This window comes from Salminus brasiliensis, chromosome 1 (assembly GCF_030463535.1).
Source record: "Salminus brasiliensis chromosome 1, fSalBra1.hap2, whole genome shotgun sequence".
NCBI lineage: Eukaryota > Metazoa > Chordata > Actinopteri > Characiformes > Bryconidae > Salminus > Salminus brasiliensis.
The window spans coordinates 91006310-91022601 of NC_132878.1; the positions used below are offsets into that span (position 1 = coordinate 91006310).

General features: G+C 43.0%; 1 protein-coding gene across 1 annotated transcript in view; it reads left to right on the top strand.

The window, feature by feature from the left end:
- mtmr11 (myotubularin related protein 11) overlaps nt 1-14724 on the top strand; it is a 55906-nt gene extending 41182 nt beyond the window's left edge. The window contains exons 11-17 of the mRNA XM_072692380.1: nt 93-171; nt 1513-1583; nt 4725-4897; nt 5649-5819; nt 6810-7025; nt 8472-8765; nt 9891-14724. Coding sequence (XP_072548481.1) covers nt 93-171; nt 1513-1583; nt 4725-4897; nt 5649-5819; nt 6810-7025; nt 8472-8765; nt 9891-10337 — 1451 coding nt within the window. The 3' untranslated portion in view covers nt 10338-14724. The remainder of the gene's footprint in view (nt 1-92; nt 172-1512; nt 1584-4724; nt 4898-5648; nt 5820-6809; nt 7026-8471; nt 8766-9890) is intronic.
- Nucleotides 14725-16292: the final 1568 nt, after the last annotated feature.

The window sequence follows — 16292 nt, forward strand, 5'->3', positions numbered from 1 at the left end:
TGTTGTGGGCGTCCAGTAAAGGCTGAGAGTAGAGAACCCCTCCTAGTTGTCCGTGCAGTGTTCGGCTAATAACTTTCCCTGCTGTCTTGCAGACATTTCGTCATCCGTGTCCGTGCCAGATGACAAGTGGCTTTCCACTCTGGAGGGCACCCACTGGCTGGACTACACCAGGTAAAGGGATACACTGTGCACTCCTAAAAATAAAGGTTCTTCAAGTGATTCCATAGAAATTCCATTAAATCAACCATTATAAGGTTCTTTTCTCCATTGTGGAAATAAAAGTGGTTCTTCTGCGGCATGCCTTCTAAGCCTTGACTTGATACACTGTAGAAAGTTGTGCATTGTTTTTGTCATTGTTACTCAATGATATTACTGCAGCGGTCACTCCCAGAGCTACAGTATCTCCCAAAGGTTGTAGACACCTGCTTATCCAGTGTATCATCAAATACATTCCGGATGAGTTGAGGAGCTGGGGTTGAGGTGGGGCGGTGATCATCCAGCATCCTATCTTACTGACACTCTTATCGTTAGATGCAATTCAGTTCTCACAGCAGTGCTTCGTAATCCTGTAAAGCCTTCTTCCCTGGACAGTAGAGACAGCTACTCCAACAAAACCTGGATGAACTCCTTTTTTTTAATACCCTTGATTTCGGGAGAAACAATGAATGAGCAGGTGTCCCAATACTTTTGTCCATATGGTGTATTTGATTTAAGAGGTCTACCCCCTACTTTCTAAGGATCTACCCTACTGCAGTCTTTAGGTCCAACCCTAATCAACCCCACCTGTAAGTTCTGGACCAATAAAGATTTGAAGGGGAAATTTCTGAATTTTAGGGATGCACTGTATGTTGTGGGAAGACTAAACAGTAGATTTAATGAGCTGATTGTTGCGTCACATTCAAAGCTGAACGCAGAACCTGTGGCAGTTGAATTTATTGTAGTTGAGAGTGTCTTACAGTAGCTCCACTGATTAGATGGCTGTGTGGTTACTTTGGGAGGTACAGTGAGTGTAAACAGAAGGACTAAATAAAGTGTAATGGTAAATTCAATGCAGTGTTTGTCATTTCTCTATTAGCCTCCCTGTACTGTACAGCTAATTAGTGTACCAGGAAACTAATGTAAAATGTAATTTCCTTGAATTGGTTTGCTTCGGTTCATTAACGCAAGTCACTAAATGAATTGAGGGCCCAGATGACTCATAAGCATTTTCCATAAACCCAATAATCATGTTTTAGAATCTGCTTACTGCGGCTATAAACAAGCCCACTCGTTCACTATGTAAGCTAAGTCAATCTAACAGTATTTAAATGACATGGAATTCATTTGTTTTGTTCAAGGAAGAACAAAAAAAAAAAGCATGAAGGGGAAGTGAGTATTTGATGCACTGTAGTTATTATGAGGTGTCAGGAAATGGCAGGCAGTGTACACTGATAGGGTTCAGATGATCTGCACCTGTGATATGTTGAATAGTTTCTGGTTTAAGCTCATTTCTGCTTGTGTTTTTCTGTCTAGATGCTGCCTGAGAAAAGCTGCAGAGGTGGCCTGCTTGCTCAAAAGAGGTCACCTGACCGTCGTGCTGCAAGGTGGGTCCTGTTGGTCTTTAAATCTTTTACCTGGTTTAAATATATATATATATATATATATATATATATATATATATATATATATATATATATATATATATAATTATAATCTGTACATTTCTTCATAATTGTTTATGTTTAGTGCATGTTATTCCAGTGGGGGTGTGAGGATTTGATTGTGTTCAGCAACAAGAGCGTTAGTCAGGTCAGGATGTTGGATGATCACCACCCCACCTCACCTCATCCCAACTCCCCACCTCACAGAACACAGTTCCACTGCTCCACAGCTCAATGCTCCACAGCTCAATGCTGGGGGGCTTTATACCCCTCTAGCCCACGCCTGGCATTAGACAGCATGGTGCCAATGGGTTCATATTTATCTGCTCCAGAGAGTAATACTCTATTGGCAGTGCTTCTCCACAGGGACTAGACAAGCTACTGCATTTGCACATCTGTGTCCGCAGTGGGTGCAACCTACGGTAGCTGAATGCATTCATTAGAAGGGGTGTCCAAAAACATTTGGACATATAGTATATTTGATTTTGGGTTTTGGACAGCTTTCCTTCCTGTGCGTCACTACCATTAATTTACTTGCTTTTAGACAGCATGGCTGCATAGCATTGGATAGCGCCTCCCTCGCATATGCACACTTAGAGTAACTAGAAATGATACTGTGCTTCATATGAATATTTATGGCATGGTTCTGAAGCTATTTTTATGATGTCTGTCCACTCACTGTCCACTATATTAGACACTCTTATCTAGTTAGTCCACCATGTAGATAAAGGTAAAGTCAGAGACCGAAGCTCTGATCTGTTGCTGCACAGTTTGTGCTGGTCATCCTCTAGTCCTTCATCACAGGACGCTGAGCATGGGTCGCTGATGGCTGGATATTTGTGGTTGGTGGACTATTCTTAGTCCAGCAGTGATGCACACACTAACACACCACCACCATGTCGGTGTCACTGCTGTGCAGTGCTGAAAATGACCCACCACCCAAGTACTACCTGCACTGTGGTGGTCAGTCCTGTGGAATCCCAACCATTGAGGTTATACCTCCAACTGCACAGTGTTCCTATATGGGAGGTGGAGCTCAGATAATGGACAGTGGGTGTAGAAACAAGGAGGTGGTGTTAGTGAAGTGGCTGGAATTTAGAATTTCTAGTATTTTGTCGCTGTCTCTCAAAAACCTTGTATTTCCATTTTTGCCATTTTTGGATCTGTCAGTTGTTCTTTACATTTATGGATATATGGATGGTGGAGTTTTCACATCCATCACCATATTTTACATATTTGTACCACTTTGTTGGCCGTCTGATTATATAATTTACATCACCCGACCACACTGTAGCATTCCAAAACCCCTGCGTCTACAGATGCATTCATCTAAATGCATTTTCCCATCCCTAATATTAGTCAGAGGTCTTGCAAGACATTCACAAGTAAGGTTGGATTTTTCCTATACTGTAATAAACGCTCCCCTGTGACGAGACCTTTACTCATCTTTCAGTTCTCACTGGTTTTCTCCAGAGCGTTCCGTTAGCTGCTGCTCTCAGCGCGCCTCACACTGACCCCTCAATAAACTCCCTGTATTCTCAGAGCTTTGACTACCAGTAAATAACTGCTGCAATGAGTCAATGACTTTCTCAGATGTTTGCGAGCCAGCTCACCCATCCATCACTGAGAAACCTGTTCACCAGATGTGTTCTGAGCAGAATGCTGCCACACAGCTGCCACAAGAGGGCGCAGTGCTTCAGGAAGAAATTATTAAATTATTCTGCTGTTACATAATGACTATAATAGACCCAAGGTCACTTTACAGAAACACAACTATAATCACAGTCGATAGTTAAAACATACACGGAATGGACAAAAGTATTGGGACACCTGTTCGTTCATGGTTTCTTCTGAAATCAGGGGTTCTAAAAAGAGGTGATCTTACTTCTGTTGGAGCAACTACTAGAGTCTCTACTGTCCAGGGAAGAAGGCTTTCTACTTTTGGAGCATTGCAGTGACCACCCCACCTCATCCCCAAATCCCAAACTCATCTCAAAAATATTGGATGGAGCACCAACCATCATTCTGGAGAACGCAGTTAGTTCCACTGCTCCACAGCCCAATGCCCCACATCTGACTAATATTAGGCATGGTGCCAACATGTTTATGTTTATCTGCTCCAGAGTGTCTTGTTTTACTGGCAGTACTTCTCTACAGGTACTGTGTGTGTGTGTGTGTGTGTGTGTGTGTGTGTGTGTGTGTATGCAGAAGCCTGCTTTCAGAAGTTTGACAGAGCAGTAGGGCTGCACGGTGTACATGATGTTTCTGTATTTTACACTCTTAAAAATAAAGGTTCTACAAAAGGTTGTTTGAGCGATGCCATTAAAGAAGCGTGTTTGTAATATAAAGGGCTATGGGCAAGGCATGAAAATCGTCTGTTGGTGGAGTGTAAGATAGCAATGAGCATCGCGACACGCCTTGCGCAGGGTGTAAGATAGGGGCCCAAGTATGTAATGAATTTAATTATATTTAATTCTTTTAATTATATTTAATTATATTTAATGTGTAATATTAATAATAAAGTTATTGAATGATTCAAATATATACAATAGTAATAATGTTGAATATAATTTCATATAATATAATATGCTGTAACTACAAAAGTGCAGTGATTTGGCAGTTGATTGCTGTAAAGAACCATGTTTGTAATATGAAGGACCGCCTCTTCTCCAAAATATTAAATTTTGAGCAAACTAATAGAAAAAAGGAAAAGGAAGCTCTGAATTCCTGCTAAACCTCTTTCTCATTTTTGTGTTCGCAGCATTCACACTGAACACTAAGGCTGCCACTCAGTCGGTCACTCTGTGCAGTTGTTATTACACTACATAATAAGTAACAACATAAAGCATGTGGATTACCAACTCTTCACCTACAAGATTGTTAGAGAGTGAAATTATGAAATGATATATACTGTAGTATAAATGTATAATAAGTGGTTGCTATGGTGTTGCTAAGTGGTTGTGATGTGGTTGTTAGGTGGATACTATGCTGTTCCGATGTGCCAGTACCAACACTCATACTCTTATTAGCAATTTATGTCCTGTGTGTTGAACAGTGTCATGACCAAGGTTTTTGTCCCCGCAGAGCCGGAGGACCGGGACATGAACTGCGTGGTGTCCAGCCTTGTGCAGGTGATGTGTGACCCACACTGCCGAACAGTGGCCGGCTTTCAGGGCCTGGTGCAGAAGGAGTGGGTCATGGCAGGACATCGGTTTCTCAGCCGCATCAACTACCACCGAGACAGTGACAAAGAAGAGGTGTCTATCTGTCTGCCTATCTGTCTGCCTGTCTGCCTGTATGTCTGTCTGTTTGTCTGCCTTCCTGTCTGTCTGTCTGTCTGTCTGTCTGTCTGTCTGCCTTCCTGTCTGCCTTCCTGTCTGTCTGTGTGCCTGTCTGTCTGCCTGCCTGCCTGTCTGTCTGTCTGCCTGCCTTCCTGCCTGTCTGTCTGTCTGCCTGTCTGTCTGTCTGTTTGTCTGTCTGTCTGTCTGTCTGTCTGCCTTCCTGTCTGTCTGTCTGTCTGCCTTCCTGTCTGTCTGCCTTCCTGTCTGTCTGTTTGTCTGCCTTCCTGTCTGCCTTCCTGTCTGTCTGTCTGCCTGTCTGTCTGTCTGCCTGTCTGTCTGCCTGTCTGTCTGTCTGTCTGTCTGCCTGTCTGTCTGCCTGCCTGCCTGTCTGTCTGCCTGTCTGTCTGTCTGCCTGTCTGTCTTCCTGTCTGTCTGTCTGTCTGCCTGCCTGCCTGCCTGCCTGCCTGCCTGTCTGTCTGTCTGTCTGCCTGCCTGCCTGCCTGCCTGCCTGTCTGTCTGCCTATCTGTCTGCCTGTCTGTCTGTCTATCTGTCTGTGTTTCCTGCTCTTGGATTGCCCTGTGCTCTCACTTTCTTATGCTGTCATGAATGGAAGTCATTTAAAATGTCCTGGAAAATGTGTTTCTTAAAAACAGCTGTATTAACTGCATTTGCTTCAAACTGAAAGGTGTGTGTGTGTGTGTGTGTGTGTGATGTTTCCTGTGGTAGGCCCCTATCTTCCTGCTCTTCCTGGACTGTGTATGGCAGCTGTGTGCTCAGTTCCCTGCACGCTTCCAGCTGACTGAGGACTACCTGCTGGTCCTTCACGACAGCCTGCACCTGCCTCTCTTCAGCACTTTTTTGGCCAACTGCCAGAGGGAGCGGTGTCGGCGCTCTCAGGTACACACATATACACTCACTCACTTACACACACACTCACACACATACACAGACTGACCTTAAAAGGTGGACGTGGGCCACAAGGACTATCAAGATCACTTCGCTCACCTGTCTGGGGATTAATTTCATCTGTGACTGGAAAGGGGAGCTAAACTGGGTCATGTAGTCCATTGTAGGGCACCTTAGCACAGGAAATGTGGTTCCTCAGAGCACTTGTGAATATTCTACAGCTGGATTTCTGGATTTACCAGCTTAATCACATCTGATCTGACTCAACAGTTCAGGCTTAGTAGGTAGTTGTACACAAACTGTGCTGGACCGCCTTCCCTAACAAACTACATTTGTGTTCCGCGATAAATAAAATAATTAGTTTGGGGAATTCTTTCGGGAATCAATATAGTAATTTTCCTATCGTAAATGTCCAATCAGAATCTAGCATTAAATTAATATTCATATCCTTAATATTTGTGTCCCAAAATGTCTCACAAAGTATATTCTTATCTTATATCAGTATTAATATCCCAAACCGTCGACCCAAATACCTTCCTGTCAGACCTAAACTCATATCCCAAAATTCCCATCAAATTATCTTCCTGTTAGATCAGTATCCATATCCCAAACATCCTAGTAAAATATGTTCCCCCAGATCAATATTCCTATCTGAAATTCCTGTTAAACTACCTTCCCAGATTAATATTCGTATCTCAGAATTTCTGTCAAACTATGCTTTATTACACATAATATGATATATAAAATATTAATAGAACTTAATTAATTATTTATTATAAAATTATCATTAGATTCATGAAATGAAATGTTACATGAAGCATTTTGTTGATTTTTGTTGATTGTCTGCTTCACATTAATATATATGTATGCCATTTAATTTATCATGTAAAAACGCTTTGGCTTAAAGGATTTCACAGATGTTTCCTCCTGGCTCTGATCCTTTAAGTGGTTGAGATGTACGATGATTTTACCTCTCTGTAGAACCTGCCCCAGAGCTACACACCTGTAAACGGCTTGAGGGAGTTACCTAGAGGCTCGGCCGAGGAGCCAGTGGACCCGCCTTACCCACCCGTGTGGGACTGGACCTTGCAGTACAGCAGCCAGAGACGGGCCCTCTTCAACCAGCCTGTCTGCCAACCCAGCACCCCTGCACCCGTCCTCAACGGCAACTTCAACACCAACCTGGAGCCCAACTGGGTGAGGATATGTGTTAAACAAAAAAAAATTTATGTATGTGGACTACATGTCCAAAAGTTGTGGACACCCCTTCTAATGAATGCGTTTAGCTGCTTTCTTTTAGTTACTGGTGTAAATGCACACACGCAGCTTATCACTGTAGAGAAGTACCGCCAATAGAATAGGACACTCTGGTGCAGATAAACATGAACCATTTGTCACCATGCCTAATGCCAGTTGTGGGGGAAATCACTAGAGGGGTATAAAGCACCCCAGCTTTGAGCTGTGGAGCAGTGGAACTAGGTTCCCTGGAATGATGATGGTGCTCCATCCAGTACTTTTGGGATGAGTTGGGGATGACATGGAGTGGTAATTCTGACATCCAACATCCTGTTTGTTCTCTTGTTGCTAGAAAGTCTTCCCTGGACAGTAGAGACAGGAATTTCCGAGCAGGTGTCCCAATACGTTCGTCCATACAGTGAATATACAGTGTTGTGCAGATGTTTTAGGCTTCTGAGCACTTTATTTAAAGCCATGTCTCTCAGCAATAAGAGAGTTATTACTGTTGAAGATCCAGATCTCATCAGAGCAGATGCAGGTAAACATAAATACAGCAAAGAGGAGCATGAATTTCTCATTCTGAAGAAAGTAGTGAGATCTTGTCGGTGAGCTAGTCCGAAGAACAGAGCTCGGTTCCTCCAGGTTTCTCCTAGACGCCTCCCAGTCCAGCCAGCACAGTGTGGATGTGTTGAACTCCAGCAGCAGCAGCAGCAGCAGCAGCAGCAGCTTACCTGATTTACCATCATTAAGCCCTGATTTACCATCAAACCAGGTGTTGATATGAGGAGAACTCTAAATAACACTAGACTTCATGAGGAGAACTTTGGAGATGTTCTAGAGATGAACACAGTGACGGAGAACCACCAACCATGACTTTCTGTAGCAATGTTATTAATATTTACTCTAATATCAGTGTTTTACTGAGGAAATAAACACTTACTGCCCAGATATGGAGCCTTTTTCATTTTATAGGTTCCTAAACCGTTTGCAGAGCAGAGCACTGTGTGAACAACAGTTAAGTGAAGAACTGACTGTGGATGTTCAGTAGTGGGTGTAGACGTGTTTGTTTGGGGTTCACCCTCAGAGCAAGAGCTACAGTGGGACAGAAAATGAAGGGGTAATTAATCACTTGCTAATGAGGCTTGCTTGTGTTGAGTCAGTGAATGCTAATTAAATTTAGGCTACCCTGTCTTTTTAGGCTGTCCTAGTTGAGCAAAGGGACAAGGGTATTCTTTTAAAACGAGGCCAGCTTTAAAAAAAACAACTGTGCCAAATTGAATTCCCTCTTCTAATTAAATTCTCAGCCTGAATATAACACCTCATTGCCTTGTTCACAGAGCATCAAATCAAGCTGCCTCTGTGTCCCTGCAGCCTGTAGCTCATTCTCTCTCCCTCTGTCCCTCTCAGATCAGTGACGGAGTTCCAGGCTCCGTGTTCCTCCTCTCTCGGAGCTCATTCTCCTGCCCCTCCAACCTGCTGCCGTGGAGAAGTGGCGGAGGTTCGGGCTCGTACAGAAAGAGCCACCGCCGAGCTCCGTCCTCAGAGAGCCTTCCTGCATTGGAGCGCCTCATTAAAACCTGTGGCCAGCCGGATCCCCTCCAAGACGTTCACGACCCCCACCAACCTCTCATCCCCCTCTTGCTGGGGCCCTGTGTCCGCATCTGGAGGAACTGCTACCTGAGAGGAGCACTGCATGCGCAGGTAGGCCTCCACCTTCTTTTTATATATGTTTTTATATATGATATGTCTGTCAATGTGAATAGTCAAGTCAGTAAAAGATGACCTGATTTCCAAAAGTTTAATAAAGTCATAAAGTTTAAGATCAAATATTACTATATTATTTATTATTTCTATTATTTTATAAGAAGATTTGTATTATTATATTTATTATTATAGAATTTAATAGTTTATGCAAGATTGCTTATTTATTTCCATCTTTTACTATTTAAAACAAGACAGTAATGAAAAAAAGGGTCCAAACTAAAATGTTGGGCATTCCTCAGTGTCAGTACTTACTAACTGGCCACCGGTTATCTGGTAAGCTGGTAAACGCTCTTTCGGTTCTTGTTTGCTGTTTGCTCTCAGATTCCTGGGTCACCGCTGCTCTTTTTAGGGTCTATCCATAGATTGTCAGTGATAATTATGTCTGGGAACTGATAGAGCCATTGAAAAACTTTGAATTTGTGCTTCTTGAGGTTCTTCACTGAACATTTTAAAGTGTGTTTAGGGTCATTATCCTTTATCCATTATCCCTCTACCAGTGTATTGGTTCCTGTGCCACTGGATGCAACACAAGCCCAAAGCATGATTGACCCGCCCCGGGTTTAACAGTTGGAGAAGTGTTCTTCTCATGAAACTCGTTGTGGCCAAAAAAGTTCAGTTATGACTTTTCAGTGAAGGTCCATCCGCGCTCCAGAGTCTGCTAAATATTCCTGAAGGTATTTTGCAGTCAAACAGGGGCTTGACCTCCACTGTTACTATTAACTGTCATTTCTAAACTACATTACAAACTGAGGAAATGGCTACCTGAAAACACTTTGCTCTATATAGCTTTGTGGGAATCAACTATTTCAATATCCAGGGTTTTGGGCAGCTGCCTAGAGGAGCCCATCGTTGCTGATTGTTGGGACAAGGTCAGGCTAATTAGGATTTGAGACTTTGGTAGAAGTTATTTTGGAGAGCAAATCTATTGGGGTGCCAAACCCATCTTTTGCATAGTGCTCCTTTCCATATTTTTACCCCCTGTACAACACAAGAATGCTACACTAATCTTGTAAAATGTTGAAATTAGTGTTTCATTTTTAACACATCTGTTTCAACTCGAAGGCTTTCACGCATCCCATGTCTTCCAACGCGCGGCACCCTGTGGAGCGTCTGGCCTCTGAGGTGGAGCACCTGCGAGAGCGTTTAGCCCAGGCCTCTGTGGGACGACCCCCAAACCGCAAGAGACACGAGCACCGTCGCCTCGACTCCAACCTCAACCAGAATGCCAACAATGGCACCTTCCTCTTCTCCTCCTCCTCCTCTTCGTCTTCCTCATCCTCTTCATCATCATCCTCTTCGTCCTCCTCTTCATCCAGGACGTCCCAGCAGGAGAGCCCCGGCCGTGTTTCGGGACGTCCCCCAGCAGCCCCCCGGTACAGAGACGGTGGCGGCAAACACACATTTCTGTTTGGCCACCAAGGGGAGCCACAGGGCGGTCAGCGCTATGCTCCCTGCCCAGGTGCCAAACTGCCCAAGAACAGTGGCCCATCAGGGGCCAAGACACACTGAGGTGTAGGTAGGAGAATAAAAACAAAAAAAAACACAAAACAGTAAACAAATAAAAACGTTGCACTTGTGACTCAGTTAAAAAGTGAAAGAAAATCTGCCGGACCAACCGTTAGCAATATTCTTCCTAACTGTAAGAGACTCTAGCACTTTTCATCTTCGCCAGCCTTTACCAGGTGATTTACCAGGTTGGTTTCTTAAAGGGATACTCAGCTTTCAGCCTAATATTAATACCTGGACTTGTCTTGTTCTCGCCAAATTTAGGTCCCCAACCAAAATAACCAAAAAGCAAATACCTTTAACTTTACACTAACATGCACCGACTCGTACCCAAGCAGTTCAGGACCAAACCACTGCATCTGTTAGCCTGTCAGACTGGACAACAGCCACATAAGTAAAATATGATATATAGGAAATTGCCTTTGATAAATCATCTCAAAGATTTTCAATCCATTTTTATGTCGATTCCTTAAACTGAAACAGACAGAAAAAGTGTAAAATACAGACCTGATCCTCCCAATGCAGAATGTACACTTAATTACATGCAATTAATGCAAAGAGTAGATTTTGATGACTAAACTTTACATTATGTAATTGTATGATTTCATGTTCTACAGTTTAACAAAATGAAAATGATGACTGTAAAATAATAACTCCTCAAAAGAATGAGAGTTCACATTTAAACGACACTTGGAAATCTGACCTAGACCTAGACACTTGGACTGGTAGTTATACTTAGTTAGGCTTGGTCTCCAAGGAGACTAGATTGGATCTCACTCTGGCCATGGTCTCCACACCTTTAACACCTGCCTAAACTTGGTCTTTACCCTCTTTACACTCATGAGTTGATTTGGTCTCAACTCCATTTAACCCGTCTTGACGGGTCATGACCCCATTTAGACTCAGCCTGGACGCAGCCTGGACGCAGCCTGGACTCGGCCATGGCCCCATTTAGACTCAGTCTAGACTCTGTCTTGACGTGCTCATGACCCTATTAAGGCTTGGTCATGACCTGGTCTCAACCCCTTTTAAACCAAGTCTAAAGGGAGTGAAGACTAAGGTATCGACTTGCCTTAGACCCAGCCTTGACTTGTTTATGGCCCCCTTTAGACAGTCTTGACTTGGTCTTAACCCCATTTAGAAACTATCTTAGCTTGGTCTTGACCACCTTTAGACTTGGTTATGACTTGGTCTCAGCCCCTTTAGACTTTAGTCCTGACTTGGTCATGACCCCATTTATACCCCGTCTTAACTTGGCCTCGACCTCCTTTAGACCCTGTATTTCCTGATCTCAACCCCCTTTAAACTCGGTCTTGTCTTGGTCTTGACCCCTTTAGACTCAGTATTTATTGAAACCCTGACTTGATCTCAACCCTCTTTAGACTGCCCTGATTGGATCTTGGCATCTTTTAGACTCGACTAGTCATGGTCTTGGACTTGACGAAGGTGATTTGATTATAGGCTTGATTTACTGTGGACTGTCCTTTGCCTGTACTACGCTACAGATACAGCAGATGGAGATTAGACTGAAAAGCGCTCGAGTATTCCTTTGAGAGCCTTTGATAGTTCATGTGATCAGATTCAGGTTCATGCAAATCAAGATCATTGAGAGAAAAAGCACAGTGTTTCTTCATTCAGAGTATTTTCCATATTGTATATAGTAGTCTTGTAGGAAATGGTAGAGATGTAGACATATAGGTTTGCAGCATTTCAGGCTTACATTCCGAGTGTTCAGTGATTTTGGTCGTATACAGAAGACTGACCTAAATAATAAAAATAATAATTAGATGGAATACATTTTGATGTCCAGCAGTAATAATATGGGCTTATAGGGAGGGGATGAATGCAGTAGTAATGCAATGGGCTTGTTGTGCTTTGTTAAGTGAGTGTGTAAATTACGTAGGCCTCTCCTGTACTTTATGCCAAATACTTGATTGTTTATTGTCTGGATGGATATAGAAGAGTTTCATTTGATTAGCGAAAATATTATCTTTTAATTATGAGGCTGCTCATATGATATAGTGATAGGATGCTTTCAGTCCATAAAGACAGGAAAATGGCTGCTGTTCATCTAATAAAGAAAAAAAAATCCCTCATCACCACTAGAGGGAGACTGTGTCTATGGGACCACAGGATCTGTTGGGAATTAACCTGTACCACAGTATCTGTTGCCTAAGGGGAGGGGGGGTGGGTGGATTTGTACTCGGAGGCACAATTCTAGCTGTATATATTGCATTTATCAGCCTTTAAGTCCAGTATTAATTAAGTGAAAGTAGAATTCCAGACAGTTCAGAAGAAGAAAACACCCATTTGCATCTCCTAAGTTATTTATAGCTTCCCTCATCTGCATTTCCAGTGATTATTTAAGTATTCTTTCTTACTGTAGCATTCATGGAGCATTCTTAGTGGTGATGTGTTAAATCATGGTGGGAATGAAGCATACGATCAGGTATGCATGGACCAGATGGTAGTGGGCTCTTCGTTGTCAGTACATTTATCATACTAATATTTAATGCAATGTTTTTATTTTCATTTTTATATGTGTATGTTCATGTTTGGCGGGACATGACCGTGTTCACTGGTACTCTAATGTCAGCAATAATGGACATGAAATGGAGTTTCGGTGCCTCTTTCTGTATTCTGTATTTTGTATTCTGCATTTGTGTGTTTGGTGTATTACCTTGAGGAAACCTCCAGGACGTCTTTTGCATTTAGCTCTCAGGTCTTCAGGACCACCCATAAGGGAGGAGAAAGTGGAAAGCTTACACAGGCCCAGCTGTTAGTATGGATTTTCTGCCATGTCACTCCACTCCTGGTATAAAGGCAGCATTAAGATTAGTTAGATAGTCAATTAAAAAAATGGTAAATAATCAGTCATAACAGTAAAACCACCTGCCTAATCCCCTCGTGCCACCAAAACAGCACTGACCCACCAAGGAAAGCCCTCTGAAAGTGGTTCCCTGTGGTATTTGGCACCAAGACATTAGCAGCAGACCCTTCCAGTTCTGTAAGCTGTGAGGTGGGGCCTCCATGAGCATCAGTGAGTACTGACACTTTGTCCTTTCTTGGTTCAAATTTGGTAGGTACTGACCACTTCATACCACGAACACTGGAGATGTTCTGACCCAGTCTTCTAGCCGTCACAGTTTGGTTCTTGTCAAAGCGTCTCAGATTCTTACCACTGTTCCTGACCTATCCTATCACCTTCAAGAACTGACTGTTCATTTACTGCCTAATATGTAGATTCGCTTCTTGACAGCTGCCACTGAAAGCAGCTAAGCAGTGTTATACACTCCACCTCTCAGTGGTTTTATTGTTATGGCTGATCGGTATGTATTGGATATTGTATATTATATTGGCTGTATCATCTACAGAAATGCAAATTTCAGTCATTTTAGAAGTACGCTGCTCTCCAAGCTTAGCCCACAGACCTCCTAGAGTGGTCACATCTCCAGCACCGTTCCACAAGCTCCTCTCACTGGCTTGGTCTCAATCAGATCATGGTGATGTCCATGACTTCACCTGAAATTCATGGTGTGACATTGTGGCAGATCGAGCCATTTTAATGTGGTTCTCCACCAAAAAAGGAGAAGTGGATCCTGTAAACTGGTCCAGAACAGCTGTTAAACATCTGCGCCTCATCCATGAACACCTGAGCACATCTGAGCAAGAACATCTGAGGAGGTTTTCTTAAGACAGTGATGATCCTGTGTCATGTTGTTCAGAAGAAATGTTCTAGATTGGAAAAATAACGTGTAGTTCAGATGATGTAGAAGTCAGGATGCGAGTGGGGCGGCCCGAGTCGTGTCTGACCCCGCGCCTGAACCTCTGAACCCATGGTCTTCTTTATAATGCACGTTTGTAGTCTGAGCTCTGTGTCAGTATGTGTTGTGCTTGACTCAAGAGAACATGGTACTCGCAACCTAAAAAAGGTACTCTACTCTTTAATTGAGCTTATAGCAGTGCAGGCTCTGAAAGCAGAACCTGCTGGATTACAGAGTGTTACATAAAGTGCACTTGAAGTAGGCGACTGCTGGAAAAATGTGCCTACATCCGTTTTCTGCCGTGACTACATAGCAGCTCTGAAAGCTCCTGACTCCTACGGATTGAACAGAGCCCTTCAGTGTTTATCAGCCGCCCGAACGTCAGCTTGCGTAAGCACAGCTTCCGTTCAGGAAAATGACCAAGCTCTTGTTCCTGCTAATTGATCTTCCGCAGACATTCTTCGCCCGGCTGAAAGGAGGGAATGAGTTATTGCCGTCGTATTGTGCTGGTCTCACTCGCAGTGCTGCTGGGAGGAGCGCTCATTTCCCCTTTTTCCTCTCCTCATTCCTATCAATGTACAACAGCTTGTTATAGATCAATAAATCTAGACCTCAGTTACTAAAAACGTTGGAATGTCGTTCTGTGCTTAAGCTCTCAGTGCATGCCCTGGTGTACACTATATGGACAAAAGTATTGGGACACCCGCTCATTCACTGTTTCTTTTGAAATCAAGGGTATTAAAAAGAGGTTATCCTGCTTGGCAAGCTGCCACTGTTCGGCCCTTGAGCAAGGCCCTTTACCCTTTCTGCTCCCCGGGCACTGGAGTTGGCTGCCCACCACTCTGGGTGTGTACTCACTGCCCCTAGTGCACTAGTGTGTGTGTGTTCACGACCACAGATGGGTTAAATGCAGAGGACACATTTCGCTGTACAGTGTACAATGACAAATACGTGCACCTTTACCTTTACCTTTTATTGGAGTAACTGTCTCTACTGTCCAGGGAAGAAGGATTTCTACTAAACAGAGTAGAGCATTGCTGTGAGTATTTGATTGCATTAGTGAGATTAGGATGTTGGATGGTCACCAACCCACCACAACTCATCCCCAACTCCCCAACTCATCCCAAAAGAATTGGATGGAGCACCAACCACCAATCATTCCAGAGAACACAGTTCTTCCACTGCTCCACAGCTCAATGCTGGCAGTAGGGCTGGGCAATATGATGATATTTTATTGTATCATGATTAATTTTGATATTGTGATACACAATCTGCTTTTCTAAGTATATAGAGGATATCCTCACTGCTTAAAGAGTAATTAGTCTGGTTTAATTAGATAAAGTGCTGCAATTTCGAATAAAGATCATTGTATTTGAAATGGGAGAGGATCTGAATAGCAGTTTTTAGGAATCTGTCACTACTGATGCATTTTGTCTGTGATAATGTATCACTCCAAGTATTGTTTATTAGAAAAAAAAGTATTATGATACAATATTTTTACCATATCGCCCAGCCCTAGCCTGGGGGGATTTATACTTCTGGCATTAGGCAGCATGGTGCTAATAGGTTCATGTTTATCTGCTTTTGGTATTTGGTCTCCTATTGGTAGTACTTCTCTACAGGGACTAGACAAGCTGTCCATGTGTGTGTGCATTTGCACATCTGTGTCAGCAATGGGTGCAACTTAAAGTAGCTGAATGCATTCATTAAAAGGGTGTCCACAAACATTTGGACATAGTGTCTGCTTGTTTGTTTGTTAGGTAAACACACTAGACATGGATATTTGATACATTTTCACATTTTGGATTTATTATGAAAATAAATATTTACAACAAAGTCACTTTACAAGAAGCATCACATAAATATTTCATTTCCATAAAAAGCAAAAATCAGGCGTGTTCTACAGTCTACAGCACTGGATACAAAAACAAACCATGGGCGGAAAAAACATAACTACTAAAGATTCAGACGACTGAGGAACTCTACGAAACGTGAAGAACAGAATTGGCTGAAACTTTATATGTTCCCTAAAGCAACTTTACGGAGCAATCATTAGCTTAAAATAGCATGTTGGTGCTCCACTGACTGTAATAGGGAGAATAGCGTCTCTGTTATTCCCACTCCAGGCCGGAATGCTGCTACTGCACTATGGACCGATGGTGGAGCTGCAGGAGGCCTCGCTCCAGAGCTGTGT